This window comes from Sturnus vulgaris, chromosome 4 (assembly GCF_052056855.1).
Source record: "Sturnus vulgaris isolate bStuVul1 chromosome 4, bStuVul1.hap1, whole genome shotgun sequence".
Taxonomy (NCBI): Eukaryota; Metazoa; Chordata; class Aves; order Passeriformes; family Sturnidae; genus Sturnus; species Sturnus vulgaris.
The window spans coordinates 73,505,403-73,527,624 of record NC_142246.1 but is presented as its reverse complement, the minus strand read 5'-3'; the positions used below and the strand labels follow the sequence as shown (position 1 = coordinate 73,527,624).

General features: G+C 47.0%; 1 protein-coding gene and 1 long non-coding RNA gene across 3 annotated transcripts; one reads left to right on the top strand and one right to left on the bottom strand.

The window, feature by feature from the left end:
- Nucleotides 1-696: 696 nt before the first annotated feature.
- LOC148224110 (uncharacterized) lies at nt 697-20,482 on the bottom strand. 2 transcript variants are annotated; one of them, XR_015803589.1, is made up of 6 exons: nt 19,187-20,482; nt 18,280-18,347; nt 17,092-17,194; nt 16,214-16,321; nt 15,097-15,216; nt 697-1,600 (listed from the first exon to the last, which is right to left on the bottom strand). It is a non-coding gene; the product is annotated as an uncharacterized LOC148224110 (long non-coding RNA). The 2 variants fall into 2 exon arrangements; XR_015803588.1 differs by lacking the exon at nt 18,280-18,347.
- STBD1 (starch binding domain 1) lies at nt 11,228-12,810 on the top strand. Its single transcript, XM_014884862.2, has 2 exons — nt 11,228-11,468; nt 11,571-12,810. The coding sequence occupies exons 1-2, from the start codon at nt 11,228-11,230 to the stop codon at nt 12,365-12,367; spliced, it is 1,038 nt and encodes a 345-aa protein (XP_014740348.2). The 3' UTR covers nt 12,368-12,810.
- Nucleotides 20,483-22,222: the final 1,740 nt, after the last annotated feature.

Genomic DNA, 22,222 nt, shown 5'->3' with positions numbered 1-22,222 from the left:
CTCTCCCCGCTCTGCAGGGCCCGCACGGCGTATCCCAAAGTGACGGGGCGTGGTTGCTGGCCGCACGGATTGCTGCCACGGCCGGCAGCCTCCTGGCCGCTGGGGATGGCGCTGCTGGAGCGGCAGGCAGCGCCAAACAAAGGGCGTTCTGGAAAACAAGAGAAGGAATTCCACTGCGAGATTGCTGGGGGGAAACGCGGGGAGCGTGAAGCGCCTCCCGACTGAATAAAGCATGGCAGGGAGCGGATGCTGCCACAATTCAGCGCAGTTCAGCGGACAATAACACAGTTAAGCCGCTCTTGAAAAAAAGAAATCAAATCAATGCACCTGCTTTTTCAAAAGCCAGGGGGACGTACTGCTCCACTTACCCACTCAAAACTGCCAGCAGGAGGGAAAGACACCTGCAACCAGCGAGGGACACCGTGCCAGCCCCTTTCCCCCACGGCCTTCCTGTGGCACAGAAGGAAGGAAAGCCCTGCGACACAGCGCTCCCAGCCCAGGTCCCATCGGCTCTGGTGTTTCCCAGCTCCTCTCCAAAGCTCGAGGCCGGCAGCTGGCCAGCTGCAGCCCCAGCCAAGCCTTCCCGAGCAAGGGGGCGAGTGGCCCATCAGGTGGATTTCCTGCTAAGATGGACTGAAGCACCTTCCCTTATAAACACTTCTTCCTGCCATTGTCATTGCAGCAACAGTGTTATGTTATTATGTACCCTTTCGGATGTTTTTGCTTATGAAAGGTTCTGAGGTCACAGTTGTTTGGAAAAACAGAATTTTTGTGGTTCCACCCATGCAGTTAAAAAAAACCAAAACAACGGGGGAAAAAAAGGTTGTTCTGGCAGCTTTCTTTCATTTAGATTCTCATTCCAGAGTGGTGTTCTTAGCCCTGTTTCATCATCCTTTCTCCAAAAACCAGGAACCAGAATACATAATTAGAATCTGGTTTTGAAGGCTAATTTAACTACAGCAATAAAACCCTCCCCTGAGAAAGACTCTTCCATGGGAATTCTTTCTCTGAAATCATAAACCTTCCCTTCCACTGTAAAATACTTTAGCTGAGCCCTGGCATAAATATTTATAGATCAAGCAAAGACTCCTACAGAACTTTGGGTTTGGTTAATTCAGCTTTTTGGTTTATCTTTCCACAAAAATCTACCCATGTGATGCATAGAATCACATCGTTTCTCCATACATATTTTCTAGATTCTCAGTGTGAATTATTTTCTTGATTTTGGCAAATTATTTTACCTTTGGGAGCCAAGGAAGTGCTCACCAGCCTTGATAGACTACAAACACTCCTGTGAGGAGTGGCTCCACCTCTGGAGTGCAGCCTGGGAATGCAGTGGGTGCTCTGCTGGCTCGAGGCACAGTCGTGTGTCATAATTACAGATCCCTGAAACAAGCAGAGGCACATCTTCCCTTGCCAGCACCATGATGATGTTACTGAGAAAAGAGGCTTTTCCACATTCTGGAAAGCATGGCCATGGTCAAAGTGTTCTGTTCCATGCACTAGGAATATCTTTTATAAACATAAAAAACCAGACTTACCGAGGCTGTGATGTGGCTCCTTCACTTTGTGCAACACCAGGTGCTCGGCTCCTTGGAGTCTGTGCAAGGCAGGAAAAGCTTGTAAGGGAAGGAATTAGGAAATCACACAGCACAGTATCAGCTAAATCAGAACAGATCCCAGAAATCCTTCATGCTACTCGTGTGGTTTAGTAACTGTGAGACATTTCTCAGGGGATGTTTAGTGCTGCCCACACCAGGGCTGGAACAGCACACGGGAGGGTGGGGTTGTGTTCCTCCTCTCCCGCTGTGTGTCCGTGGCACTTGATGGATCTCTGGACTTTGACACCCGAGATAGGAATCGTGCTTGCCCTCACTTACTCATCTGCCACTGCTGACAGACCTGCTCACAGCCCCGGACCCAGGCCTTGCACTGCTCCCTTCAGCAGCTGTGGCCTCAGGGCACACATCCAACAGCCTCTCCAGCACCCAGTGTGGTTTCATCTCAACTTCATCTCAACGCTGAAAACCAGCTGTAACTAGAAAATGCTTTACCTAATAAACACTCTGCCAGTTTCTGTCTCATCTCCAATGTGGGTAGGCTTGCCCACTCATCTCCTGCTGTGGCATGATGCCTGCAGTCTGCTGGATCTGTGGTACCTGGCTGCCCAGCTCACCCACATGACATAAAACACACTGCAGGGAACCTGCAGCTCTTTCCCACTCCCAGTTTCCTGGCCAAGAGCCCATGCTGGCTGCAGTGCCACAGCAAGGGCCAAGAAGGACAGCAGCACAAGCCTGACATGCAGAGCACACTCTCAGCCTTGGAGGAGCAGCTCTTGGGAAACACCCAAGTGCATCAGTGACACACAAGGAAAAGGTTCCCAGAGGTTTCCCCCTTCTTTCCCTGCACAGGTCACACATATCCCTGTCACCAGAGAACTCACACACACTGTGGGCATCTAGTACTCTATGCTTAATTAATAAAATAATAACCTAATTATAAGATCCTGATTTCAGCTGAGAGTTGAGACATTTCTGAAAGGTTTGTAAGTGGGTAGTGATCACATTTCACTGTCTCAAGCTTCAATTTATTCTTCCCACAGAGGGAAATTAATTGCTGGCAGGAAAGCAGTTCACTGTAGGGCAGAGCTATGCTGCAATTACTGGGTCCATCAGTGACCTTGGAAGGTCTCTTATGAGATTAGCAGCAAAAATTGTTTTCCTTCTGAAATTTGGGGCTGACCCTCGTATTTTTGACACTTCTCAGCTAAATAACTGCAGCCCTCGTGGACTGTGCACCACTCACACACACATGCACGTGGTAACGGTGATACAGGCAGGCCACGTGGCACATTTTATAATCACACAAACATATTCCTTGTAACTTCAGCTACACCAAAATCAGCAAGCACAGCCACTCACACCCATCAGCCACTTCTGCTTGGGTCTGCTGCTCCCCTGACTCATCTGCTTGTGCAGCAAGAGCCTCATGACTGAGGGGTGCCAAGCTGTGCTGCCTGCGTGGGACTGAGTGCCACCCCAGGCCACCTTTTCCTCACCATCCTCTCCACACAGATTTCTGTCCTCACACAGCTTTTCCAAAGCTGAACCCCTCACTCAAAACACTTCCTGCCCAGCACTGGCACACAGTAGTGCTGGAGCCAGGAAATACCTTCTGGGGTGGGAGAATGTCACCAGTGGCTGTGAAACAGAGACCTTGCTTGGAAAGGAAGGCAAGAAAACAGCAGGACCTGCACAGGGATGGATGGGAGGCTCTGGCAAGGGGCACTGTCTGGCAACTTAGACAGGTTTGCTGAGGGCCAAGCCCATCTCATCAGGGAAGCTCCTCCTGTCAGAGTTTTACTACCTTGATTCACGTTTTATCTTCTGCAATGCAGATTACAGCAGGAAGAACGCTGTCTTTTCAAGTGCTTGATCTGATAGTCTTAAGCACTGCCCACAGACACTGACACAGTTTTCCAAGCCCACAGTTTTCTATCCAGCCCTTGAGGCAGCTCCAGGATGAACCAGGTTGACTTGTTCTGCTGCTGCTGAGTGCTGCAAACAGCCCTGGACTACTGGGAACATCCTCTGCACGCCAAGGGATAAGCACAGGTGTGGAAACAGCCAGGGAGGAACCAAAAACACAGCTGATAGGAGCCCATGCTCTTCCCAGCAGTAGAGCAAAGGAGAACCTGGCAAAAACAGCCCGGAGAAATGCAAAACCAGACCAGGATTGTGTTCACTCTTGCCTTACAAAGAAGCAGACAACAAAGCTTGAATCACCATAAAAATGTGTCTCTGTTTTTATTCTAGGGAGAGCTATAAAGAGCAGGCAAGGTTTCTGACACAGGTGGCTAATAGAGGCAGGTTAGTCATGCAGGCCAGGTGCTTGATCAGTCACACACTTCCCCATCAATACCTGACACTGCAGAGCAGAGACCTGACCCTTCAGCCTTGAAAACCTTTCCTGGTAAGGCTGGGGATGACAGATGTTACAAAGAACCTCTCATTCAAACAGAAGCCATGGTGAACACACACTTTTTCCCCATACTATGGCAGGCACGCCTCCTAAAAAGGGGAGGATTATAATCTACAACCAACCCCCAGTGGGACTTCAGGGCCCAAATCCCACAGCAGTGGATGAGCACTCCAGCCCCTGGCACAGACCTTCCTGAAGGGAAGGGGCAGAGAAAGAGACCTGTTCCATTTCATGGCTCCATTCAGGACTTGGAGTTTCAACCTCTACCCAGTTTTAAGGGAACTGCAGGCACTAGGGAGGGCACATGTAAAATGAGCAAACCAATGGCACACGTTTCCCTCACCTGACAGTCCTGTCCTACATAAATGCCACTCCAACATGCAAAGGTGAGGGATTCTCCACAGCAGCGACTCTAGGAGTCTCATTTTCACCTTTTTGTAGCCTGTTCTCAACTGCTTTTTGATCTGAATGAGCTCAACAGCAGACTCCAGCCCTTGGAACACTGCTGCTGCATTAAAGCCTAGATGCACACTAGCTCTGCATACTGTTTTACTGAGGAAAAGTGGAGGTTTTGCACAGCCAGGGATTTTCAGAGTCTCTGCTGACTGCATTTGAGAGAGGCTGCAAACCTACAATCAGAGTCTGCTTTGTTCTGAGCCTGTCTCATATCACAGCCTGAGATCTTCCCCTGCTCCTGAAGTAAACATAGGGATTGAAGGCTGCAATTAGATGATCCTGCCAGCCTGCAGCACATTATGATTTACTTGGGTGATCAACTAACTCTAATTGAAATTCTGCACTGTAAGTATCTTCTAGTTGGCAGCACCAGTGGCTCCAGAGCAGCACAGCCAAGCACAAAACCTGGGGTGTCCATCCTTGAAATGCACCAAACTCACTACCACAGATGAGGAAAGACCAAAAACTCACATTAGAAGTCTCCCCTCGATTCCCTCTGTCCACTGCACTTAAATGCACACTTGCTAGGCCTGGAATGAGTCATCCTTATCCCAGCTGGCCACTGGAAAACAAATGCTTTGTATGTCAGCCTGGATACAAACAGCTCGTGTCAGCCAGCTCAGACAAGGGGGCTGTGTGTGGGACAGCCCTCAGCTCCCACCCGGGCCAGGGCAGCACTGCCCGAGGGCATGGCAGCCAGCAGCTCCCCTGGAAATGAGGTGGAGGTCCCAAGTGACAGCTCGGGAGAAGGATGAGGGAAAAGCTGCAAAGGCTTAAAGGAGCAAAGGAGTCTAATCCTGGTAGGGAGGCTGTGCAGTCTCCTACCTTAGGACCAGTTGTACCCCAGCCCCTGAGGGCAGTGCAGAGCCAGGCTCTGAATCCTTGCAGAAGGATTCACGGTGTGCCAGCACCGGGGCTGGGTTTTATCCCAGTGCAGTAAACAACATCCCAGAACTGTTTGGGTGGGCAGGATGCCAGGCTCCCTCCAGAACTGCTCACAGCTGCTGACAGCCACGCTGCCTTCAGCTGCTCATGTCCTCTGCTCAGCACAGAAGGAGAAAACACTGAGGGGGAAAGGGAAGGTGAACGGTGCCTGATAGCAAAGCCAAGCAACCCAGCACCCTTGGGCTATTTCTAGGTCTGTGCTTCTTCCAGAACCCAGCTCCTCTGTCCCCATTCCTTGTCAGATCCCAGGCTCCAGTCCCAGTGCCCTGTTGCACTTGGGTGCCTGCCAGCCTCAATTCTGAGTATTTAATATCTTAAATATAGGCCAAAAGCAGAGCTGGGCCCTAGGATGGGAACCACTAGGCTCCAGCACAGCCTGCAATACCTTGTGTAGGTCAGCCGTGTCCCTTTGGGGACACTTTGGGGAAGCACAAAAGTGTCCCTGCCATGGTTGTAGCATGTGACTCCGGCCCCAGGATGGAGCCACTGTATCAGGTGCTGGCTCAGGGCCGGCCCTGCCCTCTGACAAGACTGTGTGGGAAAGGACTTCTTGCTTTCCCTGTCACCAGACCCAGCAGCACATGACCAAGTGATCAGTGCCATCCCCCCTCACACAGTGAACCCGGCAAAGAGGAACTGGCAGGGACACATTCAGAGCAGACACACGGATTCAATGGCAGTACAACTGCACTTCAAGGCACACCAAAGACCCCTGCTCTGGCCTTATTTTATATCCCTGGCTTGTTATTTCAGGGAGGAAAAACATGTATCACCAGTGAAGGCATCTCTCTGCAGCTCTGTGATGGCAGGCCTGGAATCAGACTCACTCAGGTCATGAAGACATGCACTACCATCAGAGTTTACAGACCATCTGGTACAATCCTTTCCCAAGAATCCCCACATGGTAAGCAGCCAGGCAACACAGAAAACAACAAACCTCCCCCATTTTGAATTAAATCACGTGATTTATAAAACAATAAAACTTTCTTGCGGTTTTCAGGAAAGCAGCATCTAAAATACGGGGACATGAACACCTATATTCAGAATTTCTAAAAAGGTTTGCCCTAAGTCAAAGGAAGAGAGTGGAAATAACACCACACTTCACCTGCCTTTCCTGCTGCATTTTCCTATGGGTCTGACAATGTAAAGAATCCCCATGCAAGCCAAAGCACTATGTCTCCAGGATGTGAAACAACCATGAGAGGCTGGCAGCAGGATTTTGCTGGGAAATCTCAGTTATGATTCCATTTCTAAGAGCTGTTGAGTACCACAACTTCAGTGAAGTCTGAGATGAGCTTGAGACAATTTAGCTAAATATATTATACTTTGGTTTATGCTTGGGAAGAGGTAAAAAGCAACAGGCACCAACCATAAAAGGGCACCTGGAATGCAGCTGTACCAGCTGGGGAAATGGAGAAGGAAGAACAACAAAATAGAAAGTGTGATTTGCACAGAGTGACTAATAAACTGAAAAAGCTGAGAAATAATGGCTCATGGGAAACAAATCTAGCAGAAAAAGGGATGTAGGGAAAGCTGTCACTGGCATAGTGTCATTGACACCACTGTCACAGTACTGAAATCCAGAGAAAGCACAGGAAATGCAGAAACAGACTGGCAGGGCAAGCAATAAGCACTACCTCAAACCCAAGAAGGAATTCCAAGGCAGATTACTATGGGTAAGCAGGAAAGACCTCTTAGATGTTTTGAGTCAGCTAAGCAAGGATGAAATGCATTCTAACATGGAAAAACAGCAGAGCAAACTCACAATCACAACTTGTGTCCTTAAAAATAGGTGGGAAACCTGTGTGCTTCTCAGCCTGGGTAAGAGCTTTGGGGGTGACATCTGTGTCCAGACTGGGTCACTGCTCTTAAAGAAGAACGACATCAGGCTTAAAGGAGACTCCTGAGGTCCCTTTTAGCTGCCTTCCAGATTTTCATGGCTCATCATGGAAAGCAGGTCTGGATCTGGGGTGTCCTCATTACTAACCAAGCACTCTTGAAGAAGTTAATAGCAACTGAGAGGAAGCATCTCCTCTCTGTTTGGGAGGGAAGAGCTCTTCCTGCCAGCCACACTCCTCCTGTGCCACCTGCTGACTGCTGTGCAACGCTGCACAGCAGCGTCCAGTGTTCACAATTGAGATACTCCAAATAATATGGGAGAGGGATGGGCAGAATGCCAGTCAGGGTCATGGTTTCCTCCAAAGTACACAAATACTCTGCCCTTCCCGTTTTTCTACCTGCTTGGGTGGGGATCCAACACAGCAAGTGTCAAATAAATGCTTGGAAAACCTCCATGGCATCAGCCTTGAATTTGAATTTTAACCTGGCTCCCAGGGAGGCTACTTTAACCTAAGCTCTGCGGGTTATGGTAAAAATGGGAAGAAGGAGATGAGACATTCCTCCTTTTCCCACTTCCTTTTAACATCTGACTGTTTCCAGTTAAACTAGAAGAGCAATTCCCCACACTGAAAGAATCAGTGGTGCTGAACCTTGCAAGGGCTATCTCCCAAAGCACACTGATGCAACACCATCACTTGGCATCTGTTCCAGCAACAGAGCTGCCTGGGGCACTTCCAGAGGAGCCAACAGCACATCCACAGGGAGCAGCAGGGCTCCCAGATTTATATTTCTGCCTTACTCACGTTTCCATTCTGTTCTGTTGCAGAACTGGAGGAAGCACCGTACACACAGCAGGCTTTAGGAGCGTTCTGTCCCCGGGATGAGATGGTGGCCAGCCTCACAGGAGCTCCCCAAACACATCCCCAAGGGCCTTTGTCAGAGCCAGGACAGTGGGACAGCAGCACACGGGTCTGGCTGAGCAGGAGCTCCGTTTCTCCGTGGACATTCCCTGTCACCACACTAGATGGCACAGCTGACAGAGTAACAGAGCTCCTGGGAGACACTGCCCCTGGGCCAGCCCTTCCAACACCTCTGGAAACGTGTCAGGCTTGGGGCTCCTGATCTCGGGCCGGCCAGCTGGGAATTCCACAAAGTCCCATGTGGCTTTTCCAAATACTCTCCTGCTTTTCCAGTGCTCTCCCACTTGCTGAACAAACAAAGGTGCAATGGAGCCTCGTTCACAGAACACTGCTCTCCAAAGTAATGCTACATCAGGAATAACTGTGAGAACAAACAGAAATCTTGAATTAATCAGAAACAGAATTATATCCCTGAGACTTGAAGAATTTGTTTCCTTGTCCCTCTCTCGTACAGACACCATATCTGGTTCTGATGAAAGCTTTTAAAAAAAAAAAATCTCAGTTGCATTTTGGAACATTTCTGTTTATCTGTTTTGGAAATCCTCTAAGGAGACAGAAGTCTCCAAGTTCTACAGGATATGAGCATTTCAAGAATTCCTAGAGGGGAAGGGACCAAAGCCTGATTTAAAGGGATAAGTTATGGTCTGCAATGGTCCATGATTCGCTTCAGAAGAGGAGCCTCAGCCCTCAGTGACCCTTCTCAGATCTCCCCTGCCCAGCATCTCTGTCTCTAACACTCTGCAACTGATCAGCAACTCAGGAGTTCCACTCTTAGAATTCACTGAGACCCTTCTTTAACAAAAACAGGAGACAGCAAATGAATTCTAGGCACCCTAAGAGGAGTTGCAAAGAGAACAACTCGGCTGCTGCCTGTGCAGGTGATCACTGTTAGAGGCACCAGTAAAACCCATTACATCCACATATATCCACACATAAATCCCCCCTTTCAAGGGAAAGAGGGACTATGCAAGACTGCTCTGGAAATATGGATTATTCAGCTGTCCTTCCCTTCCTGGCTGTGCAGCAAGTTTGTCTCTTTTTGTAATGATCCAAACGCATTTGTGGTATCAGCAATTACCCTGAGTACTCAAAACAATGGGGGTGCTTTGCTTTAGTTCCTTCTGCAGGTACTGAGTAAGAAAGTCTGGCACCACAAGAGGCCTGAATGAGCATGGAGATGAATAGCAGAGGAGGCTTTTGCTCTACTCATTAAAGCAGCACCCTGCCTTTCATCCTATGCATTTCTGTATCTTCAAAATAAACCTTTCCTTAAGGATTACTGCAGTAGTCTCTTCTAGGCTGTTTGCTTGATGTCTCTTCCTTCCTACACTGTTTTATCCAATGTGCTTAAGGAAAGAAATGTGAAGTTAGCAGCTGCAAAGACTCTCTCTTTTTCTGTGCTCAGGGCTGGCAGGAGGATGCCCTTCCAGTGTAATGCTACAATAATTAATGGGTTGTGTCTGCTGTGCTGCAGGGAGGTGACTGGGAAGCCTAAATTGCAGTGCACACATAGTACTTACAGAACAGCAGTGTGTAGGTGCCCCAACTGGCAATCCCAGCTCAGCAAGGTGGTGCACACACACAGAGCAGGGAACTGGCTGTTTTGAAGGCCAGGAAAAAAAAGGAATGTAAGTAAACTGTAAAAATATCACCTACTCTGCCAAGTTTCAGTAGTTAACACAGCCCATTACAGCCAAGGGTCTGTTTTAAGCAGCAAGCCTGAGCAGCACATTGAAGCACTGACAGTGGTAAAAGAGAGTGACCCCAGCCCTCAGTCACTGAAAAGAGCCCTGGCACCTCCTGGCTCCACAGCTCTTTCCTTCCCTGTGCCACCGAGCAGATGTGAGCAGTGCACTTTCAGCCCATGTCAGGACACAGCCCAGACAGCCAAGTACCAAAATAGATATTTTGACTTATGCACCAGCTCAGCACTTTTCTGGAGGAGACAGTTCCTCAGCTACTGTGGTAAGCAAAGAAAGGGAAGGTATTTAGATCATGAATTCTGTGTCTCTGCACAGCCACTCTCCTCCATGACAGCCAGGGAGCTGCCCCACGGAGGCTGCACACTTGTGCTTCTATAAATTCGATTGACATTTACTGTCCCACTAAGCTGAGGGAGTGCTGCTCGGACTGGCACTGAAAGATTAAGAAGTTCACACACTGGAAATAGAATTACTGGGACATCCACTTAGCCACTCTCTTGTCTAATGAGATAGTGGGCAAAATCTCATCAGTGGGCTTTAGAGATCCAGTCGTGAGCACACCTTTGGTCAGATAAAGAGAATGGATTAAAAAAAGACAGCAATCAGAACCGAGTGGAACTGCCTCCCCTCACTCCTTCCCTGGTGTTAATCTTTGGTGTTATCAACATTTTCACAGTCTGTCACTCCAGAACTGCCAATTCAAAACACAAAGTCCCAAGGTGCATCTACGAAATTTCTCGGGTTTCTAGTGAGTTTTATCTGTATAACGTCTTGATTTTGAAATGAGGTTTGACATCATCACCTCAAGAGTAGGAAAGTGAAGGTAAACTTAAACAAACACCAAATATCCTTTGCACTAATAGACTCTGAAGTCCTAGTAGTCCAAAAAGCTTCCTGAGCATAATAAAGAAGCTGGGAGAGCAGGGCAATGTTAAGGAATAAATGTTAATGACAAAGTTATAGTCATTAGAATATGACGAAGAGGTCACAAAATCAATAGTGGATTCTTCTTGCTTCCCAAAGATACCAGAGCAGGACAGGATTTTCACCAGCACAAGCATTAAAATTACCGGCAAATCAGTCCCCCTCAGCACACCCCTGTTGGAGCATCTAAGCCCACCAGCACTGCTAGAATTAAACCTGCCCTGCGTGACCCTGATGATGTCCACAGGTCCCTTGCAACGCTGTCAACTCTGAGACAAGTCAGAAAAGCGGTGTGAGTGCGGGAATAGCGCAAACTTTCTCCGCCCTGACTTTGCGAGTCCGTGCCTTCTCCGCGGCGCGGCTCAGCGCGGCCCCGCCCGGCGGGGAGCGGCTCCTCCCCGGATGGGGAGCGCGGTTTAAAGCGGCCCGGAGGGGCGGCCCCGGCGGGCTCCGGCCATGGCCCGTGACCGCGGGCCGCCCGTGCTGCGGCCGCCCGGCGCCGCCGCCGCGCTGCCCGCCGAGCCCCGCGGCTGGGGCTGGCTGGGCGCCGGGCTGTGGCCCGCGCTGCTCGTAGGGCTGCTGGCCGCTGTGGTGGCCTGGCTCTGGTACGGCAGCGGCGACGGGCGAGCCGAGGAGGGCGGCGAGGAGGCGGCGGCCGCCACAGAGGGGCCCCGGAGGGCGAGCGCGTCAGCCGCAGGTACGGGGATGGGGCTGGGGGTGGCTCGGGCTGCCCGAGCCTGCCAGGACTTGGGTTCGCCGGCGCTCGGCTTAACCCCCTGTCCCTCAATGTCACCTGCAGAGGATGCTGCGACGGGCGGGGAGCCGGCGGGTGCTGCCCCGTCCGGCCCTCGGCAGCCAGGAGAGGATCTGGAGACTGTTTCAAGGGAAGAGCTTAACCACGTCCCGAGCGGGGCAGTGCCGGGCGAAGCTGTGGAGCTGGAGCAGCTGATCCCGAAGCGCGGTGTCACGGAGCCGGGGGAGCATCCGGCTGATGTGGCCGGCAGCCAGGCAGGCGAACTGGGAGCCCCGGTGGGACAGGCAAGTGACGGATGGTGCGTGATGAACTTGGCAGGAGCCTCTGACGATGACTGTAAGGACAGAAGTGAGGAGCAGCCGTGTCAGCCAGCTGCGAGGAGGGACTTGGACCACGAAGAGTGGGAAGTTGTTTCTGAGCACCTGGTCCAAGGGGAGGATGGCAAGGAGGGCAGCACGGAAGACTCAGACAGCAAGGAATGGGAACAAGGAGACTGCTGTGATGGGGACTGGAAAGCCAAGAGAGTTGCAGCCGTGCCCCCCATGTTCCAGAACATCCACGTGGCTTTCCGTGTGCACTACATCACCCACTCCGAGGCACAGCTCATCGGGGTCACGGGGGACCACGAGTGTCTGGGCCAGTGGCACAGCTACGTCCCCCTCAAGTGTGACAAGGATGGCTTCTGGTCAGAATCCATCAGCCTGCCCGCAGACACCAGAGTAGAGTGGAAATTTATCTTGGTGGAGAACGGGAAAGTCAGACGCTGGGAAGAATGCGGTAACAGGACCCTGGTGACTGAACACGAAGATCAAATTGTTCATCAGTGGTGGGGACACCATTAATGGGAAGGTGGAAGCTGCTAATCTAATGGCAGAGCTGCCTAGGTGAATCACTGAGCCCCTAAAGCTTAGGGGGGCTCCTCTTCTTCTCTAGGAGATCCTCTCAAGTGCAGAGCTCTGGAAATCCCATATCGAACCACATAAGCAGCAGATCTCTTTAGGAAATCTTTTGGCAACCTGAAAAATCAGCTTTGAGTGAAGAGACACAAGGTAGGCTAAGAAGGCACAAGCAGCATCCCAAGCACCTGCCTGTGCATCTTGACCCTGGACTTGAGTTAGTGCTGCTTTGAGTGGGGCTATGGGATACCTCTTGGTACCCACTGCTTGGGCTTGGGGAGCGTTCTGGGAGGCTTGGTTACCGACACTGTAACAGGAACTTAAGTGTTTTAATTGATGTAATGTATTAAGCAAACAATAAACATTTTCAGATTGACAGTTCATTATCAGTTGAGCAGTGACCTCACTCATTTTGGTAACTTTGATCCAAGTGAGCCACTTGACCTGAAATCTTAGTGCTAAGTAATTACTGAGAAGTGGCCCTCCCTCTTGCAAGTAACAAAAGCTTGAACCCCAAAATAGTTCATTCTCTACCCCCTACTGTCCAGCAATCACCTCGGCTCAAATGAAAGGCTTGGCAGGCAGCTCCACTCCTGCCGAGGGGAGAGCAAAGGTCACAAAGGACTGTCTCGGCTTAATGAATTACTTTGTCAGGGTGGGAGCAGGCTTTAAAAAAAACCTGGAATGCTGTGATAGCTAGGGAATAGGGTTCTGGCTGGAACAGAGTCAGGTGGCATACTGAGGAACAGTACCACAGTATTGTTAGCAAATACTTGGCTTCAACCTGTAAATATTTTTTTAAGACTAAGTTTTTCAGCTTGAATTTATTTTAAGTTGTGGCCTTCTGTTAAGCCAGATGAAGTAGAATACTTCCAGCCTCAGCTAGTTGGTATCTGTATATGATAGAAGCAGAAAGCTGCTCTGCTTCCCTGCCTTTTTGTATTTTTGGGTACAAATACATGCTGCCACTTGAGCAAGCTCCTCTTTCCACAATGCTGAACCAAGCTCTGGCCTGCAAACAGTCCTTCCCTTGAGCGAGCTTGGTCTGGCACAGCAGAGTTCTGTAGTGTACAAATGAGCACTTGGGGTTGGAAGATGTACTTCAAAAAGCACATCACTGATCTAAATGCCTCTCCCAGTCCCTTCCTGCTCTGTGTGGTGGAGCAGTGGGGATGTGTGCAATAAATTGGATAATATTTTATATAGAATATATATAGAATGGCTTTGGTGAAAGACTGGAAGATGAACTTCAGAAGCTGACCCCGTGCACCTGGTGGGTTCATGGGCATCCACTTGGTGGGACAGTGCTGGAGCTGCTGGGAAGAACAAGTGTTGGAAATGTTCTAACTGGGAGTTTGATAGCAGCTGCTCAATGAGAGTGGGTTGGGCTGCCTGCTCCTGGCCACAAAACAGCTCAAGGAACTCCTAAAAGGGTATTGAGGGGAGGGTGAGCAGACAGGCTAAGGAACAAGTGCTCTGGCAAATTGGAATTCTGATTTTTATCCAGTAAAACAACCTCAGCTGCATTTTTTGCAATTGGCTTTTCTAACAGGCAACTGAAGTGGATACTATAGCTAATATACAGCAGCAATAGAAGGGGATCCTGAAGTCAAAGCAAAACATTTCATTCAAGGTGATTACAAATCCCTTCCCCTCTAATGCCAGCTCCTCAAAGAGTGAGATGCTGTCAAGTTAAAAAGCACTTGTCGTGCTGCTGCCTGAGTGTATTTATACCCACGCTGGAGGCTTGTCTGAGGAGATTAACTGTGCTATTAGATTAAGTTATTCACTAGAAAGCTACTTAACCCCTGCTAGAATAGATTCTCTAATGCAGTGGCGAACATGTCAAACAGACCAACCCTGAGAAGTCTTTCCAAGTGAGAACAATTAATTTTTTTAATTAAACACCCTGTGCTTTGATCCCACTGACCTCATGATTGTATCATCTTGCTGAATGATCAGCTGCAGTTTCTACAAAGACCTGCACTGAGCTTTTGCTACAGCCTCGAAATTATGATGCCATTGCCATCACTGCTTCCCCAGCAGGACCCATGCCATGTCAATTCAATGGTTTGGGTATAGTGAAAGAAAGAAATCTGGATTTCATTTTTTCTGGAGGTACCTATTAGTAGTTTCTCCAAATTCACAGGGGTGTTTTCTTATTATTGAACAATCTATTTTCTCAAAGGTGAAAGTAGATTTAAATAAAGATAAAAAAATGCTGCTGGAATGGCTGATAGCTGTCTAATACAATGTCCTGGTTGTGAGACCAGTGAAGCTACATGTGAGAAACAACTTACTGTTGACATTCCTGTGTGGATCTAACAGCCAGTGGCTCAGGAGATCTCCCAGCAAACAATAAACTGTCTCACTCACAGCTTGACAAAGCCTGCAACCACAGAGCTACCTTTAAAGTTCACCTACTCATACCTCTGACAGCAAACTTCTGACATGAGATAATTGGATTACTCTTATATGAAACACAAACTATTCCTTTGTGTGAAGTAGTTTGGTGCACAGATGCTGAGTGCTGCAGCTGGATGGTGAGCTGTGCAAGCAGCCTGAGGGGACTGGGCATAAACCATTTCAAAGTCTCCTACAAAAATCAACACTGCAGCTAGTTTGCTTTGCAAAATCCATGCCCATCCCACATTCTCTCTGGGAGTTGAACTTACCCTTTGGAGTCTCTCCACGTATTTTCCTGCTGTTAGGTTTTCTCTCCTGGGGGTTGGTTGCCATCTGTGGTGTCCTCGCTGTGGGCAAGCTTGGTCTCACAGCCCTCCTGTGCCATCCACCTGCATGACATGGAATCACAAGAGCTGTTGGGGCTGCCGAGGCCAGCATGTATTCAGCTGCTCTGGGGCTCATGTGTCTATGAGCCTGTTCCTTGCCTGCTGCTGGTGGCAGGGGGGGCAGCCCAGACCTGTCCCCAGCTCTGCTGGATTCCAGCAAAAGGATGTAAAGCTGCTGGTTTGGAATGGTAGGTGTCCCTCCCTGCCCTTGGCACACAGCTGCAGCTTCTCAGACTCTTCTTAGTTTGGCTCCTTGAACACAACTGGGACTGCACTTATCAGTGACCTTTCCCAGGGCTTATTCTCTGCACCTGGCTCTCCTCTTAAGAAAATTTTGGAAGATTTGGCCAAGGTGTGTGGCAAGTCCAAACTGTGATACATGCACCATGTAAACCAATCCTTTCATTTTCAATGCAACCCATTCCTAGGAAAGGGGAGATGGTCTTACTAATATTTCTGAGCTTGCAACATGGTTGCAAAAACTATCAGAAACACTGTAAAAAAATTATTAGGAAACCAAAAAAAAAATCCTCCAATTAAAATACTGCTGGCAATAAACGAGGACAGTTTAGGAATAACTTAGTAATTTCTTCTCCCCAAACAAGACTCAAACTAAAGTTTGATGAGTCCATTCTGTTTAAATGAATCATGGTGCAGTATGGAATTCAAACTTCAGGAGGAAGAATTCAGCTTAGATATTAGGGAGAAATCCTTCCCTGTGAGGGTGGGCAGGCCCTGGCACAGGGTGCCCAGAGAAGCTGTGGCTGTCCCTGGATCCCTGGCAGTGTCCAAGGCCAGGTGGGACAGGGCTTGGAGCAACCTGGGACAGTGGAAGGTGTCTCTGTCCGTGGCAAGGGGCTGGAATGACATTATCCTTCAGGTCCCTTTCTACTCTGTACTTTCTGCTCATTTAAAATAAGAGGTATAAACAAGAGTTAAGAAACTGTAAGGGCTTTTATTATTAAACTTTAAAAACATATTTTAAACACAATGTACCTACATGAAAGTGATCACTAATGCATGCAGTGCCTTCACTTGGACAGCTTTCTCTCCTTTTCCTTGGATTTCTTGGTCTTCACCTCCCGAGTTCTGATCATTGCAAACGTGGCTGAAAATAGCAGAAGAATGGATTAGCTGAACACCACCTTATGTTGCAAAGGCTGAGGACTCAGGTGCAGCCCCCTGAACCTTGAAAAAGTCCTCCCATAACAAGGTGTGCTGTGCCTACCAAGCCCTTTCAAATGCAGCTTCAGTTGGCAATTCTTTATGTGAATATAAAAGAACCACTGAGGATATTAATGGATGGCAAAGAAGAAAAATGAGAACACTTAATTTGACTTATTTATAAAAATAGGTTAATTTGTTTTACCTACATCAGGTCACTTGTATGTCCCTAACACAAATGCACTGTGTGATGAGGGAAAATAATTTCCCAAATCTGTGCAATGAGACTTAAAGGAGAAAAGGGGAAGAGACTGGATAGGCAATAAGAAAAAGTGAAGAGAAAATAAACCCCATCTCATTTGGTATTCCAGGAGCTCATGCAAGTAAGTTTTGGAAATCTTGCACTTTCCATGAAAGCATCATCAACTTGTCCAAAATTCCCTGTGATTGGCCATGACAGCACACGAGGACACCCTGAGCAGCTGCCAGGTTTGACATGTTAAGGATCCTGAAGCTCATTAGAGTTAAGGGGCATTGTGGAGTTAATCTAATTACTCTCCCTGGAGCAGGATAATGCAGAAGTGGGTACTGCTGGTAAAACCAGGGTGTGCTAGTAAAAGCACAGGTAGTGCTTTGGCAGGTTCCAAGAACAGTTTCTGAAGAGTGTGTGGTTTTTTTAAATAAAACAGGAATAGTTTTGGTAAACACTGGCACCTTGTTATTTTTATCTGTCATGGTTCCACCAGGTTTTGCAGGCTTTCCATCTTGTTCTGTAGCTTCTTTGGTGTGGGCTCACTAGTTTCCATGGGCTGAGAACCTAGGGAAAACAATAATAATATTATCATCATCAATAATAATAAAAAAGGCCATTATAAATTATTTAAACATTCCCTTTAAATTGAAGTTCTTATGAAATAAAATCTACACCAACATTTTCACTAAACCCCAGAACTTTACTAAATGTATTACAGGAACCACAACAGCTATTACAACTATTTTTTTACTGCAAATATTTATGTCAATCATCCTTACAGCCTTTTAATTTGAATATATCAATTGACCAGGCCTTAAAACAAGCAGTGCATGGAACTGATCTTGTCACTATTCCTTGTTTACTTCCCAAACAGGGAATATCATGGCTGCTCACAACCCAAGACTCCCTGTCCATTACAAACTCCCTTTGCTCAATTACTTGTCAAGTCTTCTACATCAAACCCCTGCTTGCAGCTGTTTTGGAAAATCCCTGGATTCTGCAGTTGGTTTGCTAGAAGGCAAACCAGGAGATTTTCTTTAATACTCAGAAGTACAAAAGAACACCCAAAGCAGTTACTCCTCACAATGAACAGAGCCTATCTCTGAAGCACAGTGGCTTGAACTCTAAAGAGAGAACAGTATCAGTGTTTGCAGGCAGTTTTCACACAATCTATGGGCAAGAAAAGAAAAGGTAATTAGGGTTGATATCTTCAAACCCTGCTGCTCAAAGCCACATCCCCATATTTCTGTTAGATAACAAAATTAATGTCATCACATTTTAAAAGGTACTGACCATCCAGTACACAGAAGGAAACCAAGAGCAATTTTTTCTTCCCCTAAAAAGCCCATCCATACCTAAATATCCAAATAAAGAACTCAAGAGGCTAAATTTAGGCTCCAAAAAACAGGACAATGCTATTGATGCTAATGACACAAGCAACATGGAAATTATCAACTTTGGGTGTGCTCGTGTCAGCCTCTGAGGAGCTGCCTTCCAACATGATACAGATTTTGCAGCAAGTGCCATCAAGATTTTGTAACAGCACCTGCTAAGAGGTATTTGAGTAAATTCCTAGGAAAAGACACTGTACTGGGATTATATTCTTTATAATATTCTGTAATGTTCCAGTGCTGCCAGTGAAAACTTACCAAGGGATGTAAGGAGCAGGGAAACAGCCTGGGACTGAAGATCAGTGGGAGGTGAGGAGAAAGGAACCCTGAAAGCAAAGTGAGGGCAAAACCTGCATTCTGGAAGGATTATGCTCAAGTTTGTCACTGTGGATGCTGGCTAGCATGACCAATGTGAAGCTCTCATATGGAGTCTCCAGGTCTTATACATGGAAGTTAAAAGCAAACAACATAAATATGTTTCAGAGCTCTTGCTTAGAGGGATGAAAGTGACATCAAAGCTTTGTTTTATGATTCCCAGGAAGCTCTTAGCATTATGAATAAAACAATACAAACCAGCTCAGGGTTGGGGCTATATTAAAAAAGCCTTAGAAAGTGAACCTCAAATGAGTACTGTAAGAAGCAGATTATTCAGCTAAGTGAAAGCACTTCTCACTCTCCTAAAATGTGCTTTTCCACTGTGCTTGCAATAGCAGCCTCCCCAGCTGAAGTTTTGATTTAATCAAAATTCACCAATTACATTTTCTTTTATGAAGTATCCTTATGTTCTGGATTAGAAACATCAGAATTTGTGCTGTATTGATTTTTCAGCTTCATGAACCACTGTCATTTATCAGGTGTTTGGTAAAAAAAATAAATTCCTGCATTTGGATATTTACATATGGCAGGAAAAGAAGAAAGGAGTTCTGAACAAAAATAAAAGCCAGCACTAAAGGCAAATGCTGTGGTCACCTTCTGTTTTCCTACCACCTAAAGCATCTGAGGAACCTGGCAAACAACAGAAGCTTCCAGATTATCTCAAGTTTATGTGTAAACCCAACCTCCTTGCAAAAACACATCCCACACTGCTCCTGAGCACATGAAGAGCCAGATTCCAGTTTCAGAGGGCACTGTAAGTACACAACAGAAATAAATCTATTATTCTTACACTGCATCCTTCATGGTTGTTAAAGGGGATTTTCTCCCACCATGGCTGCTGAGATCCACAGAGGGAATGTCAGTTGTTAATTCTTGAAGAATCCCCTTTAGATCCTGCAGTGGTTCTTCCTCCAAAATGTCCATCTAGGAAGGCTTCTGAAACAAAATAATTCAGTTGAAAAGGATTTACAAAGGCACCGTGTCGTCAATTCTTACCTCAACTCACCCAAATGCACATATTTCCCCCCCCGACTCTGATTTTGTCCTTTTTAAGCCTTGAGCCCAGGTATTGCTGTGCAGGGCACAGACACAGCAGCACCTGGGGGTGTTTGCCAGGCACTCGTTGCTGCAGCAGCTGAGCTGTCTGCAGGTGCAAACCCCTTTATTGTCACAGCCATCTCACATGAAGTGCAATATTATTCTCATTTTACTGCTCAGGACTTGAGGCAAAGGCCTGGTTCAAAGAACCCTTCCTTCCAGTGAAAACTGGATTTTTCACTGCTGAGAACTGGATTTTTCAGTATTTTCCATGTACAAAGCACTGCTCCCACTGACTTTTGCTCCATCTGGGGATGGAACTGGTTGGAAACATTTTGCTACCCCATTTTCAGTAAAAAAAAAAAAGGTAATTTTTAATGTGAACACACTGGTTTCAGCAGGGCTTATATGGGGAACAAATCCTCAGCTTCATAATGGGTCAAAGTGACACTGAATCAGAACAAATCCTCCTTTTCCACATAGCAGCTAGCAAACCAGACTATCACCCAGGTAGAGTCTGTCTCAAGTGTTGGAGCTGCTTCATTTTGTACAATAACTACTGATGCAGGAACCAAGAAGATTAAAGTAGACTTCGACCCAAGTGCTCCTGCAACCTGTTGGGTCGTCACTGTGGTACTAAATTAAAAGTCAGTCCTTTTTCCTTCTTTATATTCACAAGTATAAAGTGATTAACTCAGAGAAAAGAGAATGAGAGTGCCTGATGCTGCAGGGATGGCACAGAAGGAACTAGCCTTTGTTCCTTGATGTACATGTTTGCCACCACATCAGGAAGTAAACCAGAAAATGGTTACCACTGCCACCAAATCCCTCCATAGTCTTTAGAGCAGTCCTGGCCTGTTTCAGTTCAGCTTGGGCCAACTTCAACTGCATTTCCAGTCTGTTTGCTGTATTTTCCATTTCCTTGATTTCACCCTGATAATTCCTCTTCAAGTCTTCAAATGCCTCTGGTGACAGAAAATAAAGATTGAAATTAGAGTGACCAAAAAATTTTCGTTCTTCTAGACTGAGATTACTGATCTGCTGCCAACTTGTGATAAAGGCAGTGCTCCCAAGGGTACTTCCTGAGAGTCCAGAGGTGTGCAGAGTGCAAAGCATGTCACCAGCAGCATCCACCCAGCTGCCATGCAGATTTAACTCAGAATATCCTTGGATTTTGGTGGCTGCTTTGGGTCCAGATCCTGCTTTTTATAAATTTTAAATAATATATTTATATATGTCAGAAGTATTATTTTTAGAATTTTATACATCTGTATATATTTTAATAATATATCTTGATGGGGTTTCCCACACATTAGCTGTGAAAACATTGAAGTTAAAGCATCAGCTCTTAATAACGTTGTTGAAGCAAATTTACAACAAAACCAAGTTTCACTATAATTTCACCATAGATGGTTAATGGGATCCAGTACTGCCCTTACATGCCCCTCTTGAAAAAAAGGGTCAGGCTTCTATTCTGTGATTTACTAGATGTGCTGTTTCCATCTCCTGACTCAGGCAGTTTCACATATTTTTTGCCCATAGTGAGATGGGCCATGAAGATTGTGTTCCCCCCCTGAGTGCCAGAGTCCCCCACCATGTCACAGCTCCCTGGAGCAATCTGACCATCCTGTGCTGGCAGGAACCCCACGCTGTACCAGCAGCCATATTTGGATTCAGCCAGCAGGCTGCTCTTTTATTTTTAACATGAGCCCAAATTAGCAGCTGTAGGAGCTGAGCTGAGGCTCCCTACCTGCAAGGCCAGCTAGTTCCCTCTGGCCAGCCTGGAGCTCCTGCAGGAGCTCATCTTTTTCCAATTTTGCATCAGTCAGTGCCTGGAGCCTCCCAGTGCATGTGCTAAGCAGCTGAAACCTTTCCAGCTCCAGCTTGCTCAGCCTGGCCTCCATTTCACATATTCTGTCTTCTTTCTCATCCTTTGCACTCTGCTTACATAAAAAACAATTGCCTGTGATATACATAATTACATCAAATAACCACAAAGATGTGTGCACACCACTACTTAAATCCCCAGTTTGGGGCAAGAAAGAAAACCAGAGCGAAACAGAACAATGAGTTGTGTGAAAATTGCTAATGCAGGCCAAGAGGGTGCAGCAGAATTGGATCTGATGGCTTTAAAGAATAATTAGCCTTACCAGGTGTAGTATATCAACATGATTTCCATTCTCTTGTAGCAGCCCCCCTGGTGCACTCAAACGAGGATGGAATTCCCTGTCTGGAGTGGTTTTTCATCTGAAGATGCTGACCTGCATGGGACTACCACATCCTGTACTTCTTGTCTGAGAAATAACCAGTGTCCTCAGCTGGGAATTCTGGGTGCTGCCTGTCTGCTGCTTCTCAGTAACACTTGGCATTTCTGGTTCTGTTCTGGCGTGGACACTCATCTCACCCAGGTCATTCCAGCTCACTCCAGCCTTTTGGCAGCTGCTTTTCACCAGACAATTATTCATGGCTAGTGGTAGTGTTACAATATTACAATATTATCCTCCTCTGCCCTACTAACTGAGTGCTGTTAGAATTCCAGAGGCATTGCTCAACATTCTTCAGAACACTATCAGCACATGAAGAGTAACAACACAAGGATCAACCAAGAGATTTGTTCATTTCCACCTTTTGAATGTCCTGACACATTCCTGGTTTTCTGTAGTACATCTTCAACACCTGAGTTGAGCAGAAAAATTAGGTCAGGATGCTCTTGCTCCTCTTTCTCCATTTATTAACTAAATAGAATATTAGTTTTGTAAACACAGGAAATGAAAAATGTTAAACTGAT